The sequence below is a fragment of the Lathamus discolor genome, chromosome 6 (genome assembly GCF_037157495.1).
Source record: "Lathamus discolor isolate bLatDis1 chromosome 6, bLatDis1.hap1, whole genome shotgun sequence".
Lineage (NCBI taxonomy): Eukaryota > Metazoa > Chordata > Aves > Psittaciformes > Psittacidae > Lathamus > Lathamus discolor.
In genome coordinates this window covers 45,000,747-45,006,712 of record NC_088889.1, presented here as the reverse complement: position 1 = coordinate 45,006,712, position 5,966 = coordinate 45,000,747, and the positions used below count along the sequence as shown (strand labels likewise).

Genomic DNA, 5,966 nt, shown 5'->3' with positions numbered 1-5,966 from the left:
TTGTGCTACAGGTGTCATTCAAAACCAGAGACAAGCAGGATTTTTTTTTGCTGCTCGTGCCCCTCAAAGTTTGAAAGAGCCTGAGCGTGCGCTGCTCCGTCCTGGGGCAGCACGGGCCGCAGATGCTACCTGCACGCAGTGGAAGAACCTCAGTTGCTGCTGCCAAAGCAACCCCACGGAGCGCTGGCTGAACAGCAGCCCCGACAGACTGGTTTTCTGTGGAAAACCGCTCACCGGGGCGGACAGCACCGGCCAGCAGCAGCTGCAGCACCGTGCGGCTCCCCCTGACCTCGCCCGGACACACCGGCTCCGCCGTTATGCGCCGCGTTTCCGGGCGTTGACACGCCGGGTCGCGGGAGCCAAGCCGAGCCGAGCGGGTCCCGGGCCGCCCCCTGCCCCGTCGGCGCTGTCCCCGAGGGGTGCGCGGGTCTCCGTATTTGGCCATGCGGCGGGCCGGGGGCGCGCTGCCCCGCGCCTGCCTTACATGGACCGTGCGGCCGGGCTGGCCGGGCTCCATTCATGGCTGCGCGGCCGCTCAGTGGCGCGGAGCCGACCAAATAAGGAGAAGGTGGCTGCCCCGTCCCGCGGCGGACCGGCCGGTGCGGCCCCTCGGCCCGTATAAATTGGGGCGTCTCCTCAGGGCCGGCACCCAGGCTCTCCTCCGCAGCCCCTCCGCCGCCGGTGCTGGTCCGGTGAGTAGTGCAGCGGGATGGGATGGGATGGGATGGGATGGGATGGGATGGGATGGGATGGGATGGGATGGGATGGGACGGGACACACCGGCAGGCAGCAGATGTCGGTGGTGCAGGTACCGCCGCTACTCCGCCTGTGCACCTCCTGGCTTAGCGCTACTTCTGCCGGGGGCACCGGCCACCCCCCGCCAGCCGCCGCTGCCCGACGGGGCACGAAGCATTGCCGCCGGTGGAGCGCTACTGGCAGGACCGATCTCCCCGGTTTCAAGTTTTCCCTCCGGTTTAAACCCGCTGCCCGAGGGCACCGCGAATGGTGCTCTACTGAGCGTCTTGCAAGCTGGGGCGCTGTTCGAAGCGGCGGACGGATCCGTCTAAAGCCCTGCCCACGATCGTGGCTGAGCCATCGAGCATCCTTCCTGGACGAGCTGCATTACCCGCTCCAGCCGCCCGCCGTCGGTTCGCCGCCGCCGCCGCCTCCCGTGTCTCCCGGGATGGCGGGCGGGAGGACGCGGAGGGGCTGTCCGAGGGGGTCTGGACACTCCACCACGTTGTTTTTCAGATCCGTTCCTCTCTCCAAAGATGTGTGACGACGAGGAAACCACCGCACTGGTGTGCGACAACGGCTCGGGGCTGGTCAAGGCGGGCTTTGCCGGAGATGATGCCCCCAGGGCCGTGTTCCCATCCATCGTCGGCCGCCCCAGGCACCAGGTAAATACGGAGGCAGGACCGCGGCAGGACAGAGCCTTCCCCCTCTCTCCAGGAGTTGCCTCCACTAGCCCCTTCCCTCCTTTGTTCTTCTGTCCTGCGCCAAATACCCTGCCCTTCCCTCTGCTCACTTCGTGCAGTGAGTGACAGGTTTCCACGTGTTTGTGATTTTGTATTTTGCTTTCATGAATAAAGTGCTGCCGAGGCTTCATAGTGATATGGAGTATCTTCCTTCACTAAAAGGCTGATTTCCTTCTGTACCTTCCTGTTCATAAAGCCTTTTTGTATGTCTCTGACTTTTCCTGCTCCTGATATTGTGCAGTTTGTTTTCAGTCAAACTTTTGAACCAGAAAGAAGTAGTTGAAAATAAGATGTCAATTAAAAAAAGGGGAGGGAAAAGCCTTTCCGCTGGTTAAAGGAAAGAGGATTTTATGAGTAAACTTCAAGTTCTGTTGACTTATTACTCTAATAATGCTCATTTCTTTTCCTAAACAACCTTTTAGTGGTGTGACTGCTTGTGCCTTTCTTGTAAATAGCATGGTTGCCTGTGATGTAATAGTTGGAGCTCTGTGGTGTTGACTCCCTCAAATAGTGCTTTTCTGTATTTTCCTCTCTTAGGGTGTTATGGTTGGTATGGGTCAAAAAGATTCCTACGTGGGTGATGAAGCTCAGAGCAAAAGAGGTATCCTCACTCTGAAATATCCCATTGAACATGGCATCATCACCAACTGGGATGACATGGAAAAGATCTGGCACCACACCTTCTACAATGAACTCCGTGTGGCCCCTGAGGAACACCCTACCTTGCTCACAGAGGCCCCCTTGAACCCTAAAGCTAATCGTGAAAAGATGACCCAGATAATGTTTGAAACCTTCAATGTACCTGCTATGTATGTGGCGATCCAGGCTGTCCTGTCCCTGTATGCCTCTGGTCGTACAACAGGTAAAATAAACAAATAAGTACTATTTAAATATTTCTTTTCAGGAACTCTCGTTCCTTCCCACTCCAAGTGGGAAGAAAACCAACTGTAACTCATTCAAATTTACAGAGAACTAGGCATTTTTAGTATATAGTGATTGATGATAACAATAACAGAAAAACCCATACAAAGTAGTTCATGGACAATATGGACCTGTGTGCATTGCTTTTGGAGGGGCACTGACTCTCCTTCCATTTGTCATGACACAAACAAAGAGACAGTCCTGTGAAGTTACTGCAGTTATACAAGTGTTACGCCCGTTTAAGAGTTTCAGCTGGACTGAAAGATGCCCATATCAGATCAAGACAATCACTGTTGTAGATGTTGTTACTGCTCCTGTGGATTAGCTTACAATATGCACAGAACAGTTGTTTTAAGGGAAAGTTCATACCAAACAGGAATGTCCAGGCAAGCAAAGGTGGAAGGAATGTGAAAGATCTTTATGGCTAAAATAGAATGATGCTACTTTATACTGCCCCAAATATACTATATTTTGTGATGTCTGTTGCTGCTTACTGTGCCTAAGGGCTCTAAGTATTTTTCAGGTGATTCCAACTGCTCTCTGACATTCTCTCACAGGTATTGTTCTTGACTCTGGCGATGGCGTCACCCACAATGTACCTATTTATGAAGGTTACGCTTTGCCTCATGCTATCATGCGTCTGGATCTGGCTGGCAGGGATCTGACTGACTACCTCATGAAGATCCTCACAGAGCGTGGCTACTCCTTTGTGACAACAGGTCAGTCCTTCAGCTTTACCCTCCTGTGAAAATCCTCATGTCTCTCTTGGCCCATCTTCTTCCGCTAGTATTTTGCTTATCCAAACCTTGATTTATTTCCCATCTATCTGCAGCTGAACGTGAGATTGTTCGTGATATCAAGGAGAAGTTGTGCTATGTTGCTCTGGACTTTGAGAATGAAATGGCCACTGCTGCCTCTTCCTCCTCTCTGGAAAAGAGCTATGAATTGCCTGATGGACAAGTGATCACAATTGGTAACGAACGTTTCCGCTGCCCTGAAACCTTATTCCAGCCTTCCTTTATTGGTAAGTGTTCCCCAGAAATTCTCCTTTCTGTAGGAGGTATAAATGAATCAGAAGATCTAGAAGGCATGAAATCAAACATAAATAAATAATGGGTTAGATCCTCTGGACCTTCCAAGCTGTGGTTGATGTGTTCTCAAGTTCTAATCAGCTGAGCTCTGGGCTCTTGTTGCAAGTTTAGATCAGGTTTGAGGGTCACAATTTTTTAGTGATGAGCAGCTATAATATCATCATTAGGGAGTTAAGCTCAGTGATCCTTATGGGTCCCTTCCAGCTTCAGACATTCTATGATTCTCTGTCACTGATGGCAAGAATAGCTTTCAGTGCTGTATTTATAAGGCTTACAGTTAAGACAGTATCTGATACCATGAAGGAGTAAAGTGCCTGAAAGGAGACTAAAATGGAACAAAGGTACGTGTATATATGCACTGTAACTGAACATTGTCATGGTCAAGATAGTAAGCTTTGCTGTTTGTGAGTGCAGCTGACGGATATTACAAATGCTTGTACTCCAAGTCCTGAGCAATACTGCAGTTGTTCATCAGCTGACATCTGACTGTGGATCTAGTGTCAGGCCTTTCAGGAAGCACCTGTTGAAATTGGAATGCAACCTACGAACACTTGCTTCTGGTTTCTTTTTTTCTTACCGCCAAGTACTGATATTTTGGTCCCTGTCTTGGTTATGTCTTGTCTTGATATTTATGAACAGTATAGACTGTATTTTGAAAGTGAAATGAAGTTACTGTTTTATTCTTTACTTCTACTTCAACTCTTTTCATTGTCTTTATTGCTGTCTTTACTGTATTCAACTAGTGCTTTTCGTGAGACTGACATAATATGATCCTCATGTTTTCTGTTCTATATAGCTTTCTTCCCTTGCCATACAAGAATGAGTTTATCTTGTGTGTCTACTTCTTCTCTTACTGTGTATTTTGAGTCTCTTTTACTGTATATTTTGAGTCTCTTTCCTTTTCCACATGCATTATGATTCTTTCCTTTTCTAACAAATAATTTTATTTTCTAAGCTAGTTCTATAATTCTGTTTGTTTTTCTGTAACACTTAATGATCACTAAATAATTTTGCAGCAAAGAGATCCTAGAAGTTCGTATTAATGATGAGGAGAAATGGCAAGATTTCTTTTCATGAAGACCTCTTTCTAATTTACTGACCTACTTTATTCTTTTTCTTCAAGGTATGGAATCTGCTGGTATTCATGAAACTACCTACAACAGTATCATGAAGTGTGATATTGATATTCGTAAGGACTTGTATGCCAACAATGTCCTCTCAGGTGGTACGACCATGTACCCTGGTATTGCTGATCGCATGCAGAAAGAAATCACTGCTCTTGCTCCTAGCACTATGAAGATCAAGGTAAGGATTTTGAGTCTGTATTATAAAATGTGGATAAAGATGGAGAAAATGTCCACAATGTTAAACTGGTATATAGGAACAACTCAAGAGTAAGATCAACAGCTGGTGGAAAAATGAGGAGAAATTCCACTTAATCAGAATAATTATATCGGTTAGAAGCAAGTGTTGGAAAAGAGGAAAGTATGGTTATAGAATTTCTTAAGGAATATTACATCTATTTTACCAGCTGCTGAAGATTAATTCTATTATAGAGAAGTTTTTTGTTTACTGAAGGAAATGCCTACTGTTTTGTTACATTGGTGCTATGGTCGTTCAGAAATGTAACAGTTAAATGAGGATTTTGTTGCTTTTCTTTATTCTAGATCATTGCCCCACCTGAGCGCAAGTACTCTGTCTGGATTGGTGGCTCCATTCTTGCATCTCTGTCCACCTTCCAGCAAATGTGGATCAGTAAACAGGAGTATGATGAAGCTGGTCCATCCATTGTCCACCGCAAGTGCTTCTAAGCACTTCTCCCTCAATTTACTTCCCACTCAGGATGATGATGATATGCTTCTTGAAGTCTTCTGTCAACCCTTCCTGAACTCTTCAGTCATTGTACAGTTTGTTTACACACCCGTGCAATTTATTTGTGATTCTAATATTTATTGCTTTATAAATAAACAAGATCTGAGACTTGCAACCTACAAATGTTTGTCTTCTGTTTCATTATAAGTATTATCTGATTAAAAAAATGTGACTACACTCCCTGAGATTTGAAAACTCCCATCAAATCTTTCAATGCATGCATGCCCTAACTGACGTAGGTGTGTTAGGTTGTGGTTTTCTATCAGTGACAACTTTGTAGTTTACATTTTGAAACTTGAAACAAAGGAAGCATCATATATCAAAGCTTACAAAGAAATAGCCTTGAGGGTAGGCTCAGTAAGTAGAATGAGAGGAAGAAAACCTCTCACGTTCTTTCACTGGATTTAGAAACATTTCTTCCTTTGCATTTATTATAACCCAAGTATTTTAATATTAATTTATTGAAAGCCAAAGCTTCTTAAAAGAAGAATGTTAATACATTTAGAATGCGATTTATAACTAATTAGCTCAGTCTTTAAGAGCCATACAATTATTTTCTGTGGGCTATAAATATTTATCACAAAACATTAATTCGAACTGACAA

The 5,966-nt window shown here is 45.8% G+C and overlaps 1 protein-coding gene across 1 annotated transcript; it reads left to right on the top strand.

Annotated features, from left to right (window-relative positions):
* The first annotated feature begins 643 nt into the window (after window positions 1-643).
* Window positions 644-5,485, top strand: ACTC1 (actin alpha cardiac muscle 1). The gene is made up of 7 exons (XM_065686535.1): window positions 644-692; window positions 1,252-1,400; window positions 2,016-2,340; window positions 2,957-3,118; window positions 3,232-3,423; window positions 4,614-4,795; window positions 5,158-5,485. Exons 2-7 carry the CDS (start codon window positions 1,272-1,274, stop codon window positions 5,299-5,301), a joined length of 1,134 nt encoding a protein of 377 aa, XP_065542607.1. The 5' UTR covers window positions 644-692; window positions 1,252-1,271; the 3' UTR covers window positions 5,302-5,485.
* Window positions 5,486-5,966: the final 481 nt, after the last annotated feature.

Excerpts from the sequence above, each read along its gene's own strand:
- ACTC1 (XM_065686535.1), top strand. The coding sequence starts at position 1,272 with ATGTGTGACGACGAGGAAACCACCGCACTGGTGTGCGACAACGGCTCG. Across the intron at positions 1,401-2,015 it reads TCGGCCGCCCCAGGCACCAG|GGTGTTATGGTTGGTATGGG; the intron begins GTAAATACGGAG and ends TTCCTCTCTTAG. Across the intron at positions 3,424-4,613 it reads ATTCCAGCCTTCCTTTATTG|GTATGGAATCTGCTGGTATT; the intron begins GTAAGTGTTCCC and ends TTTTTCTTCAAG.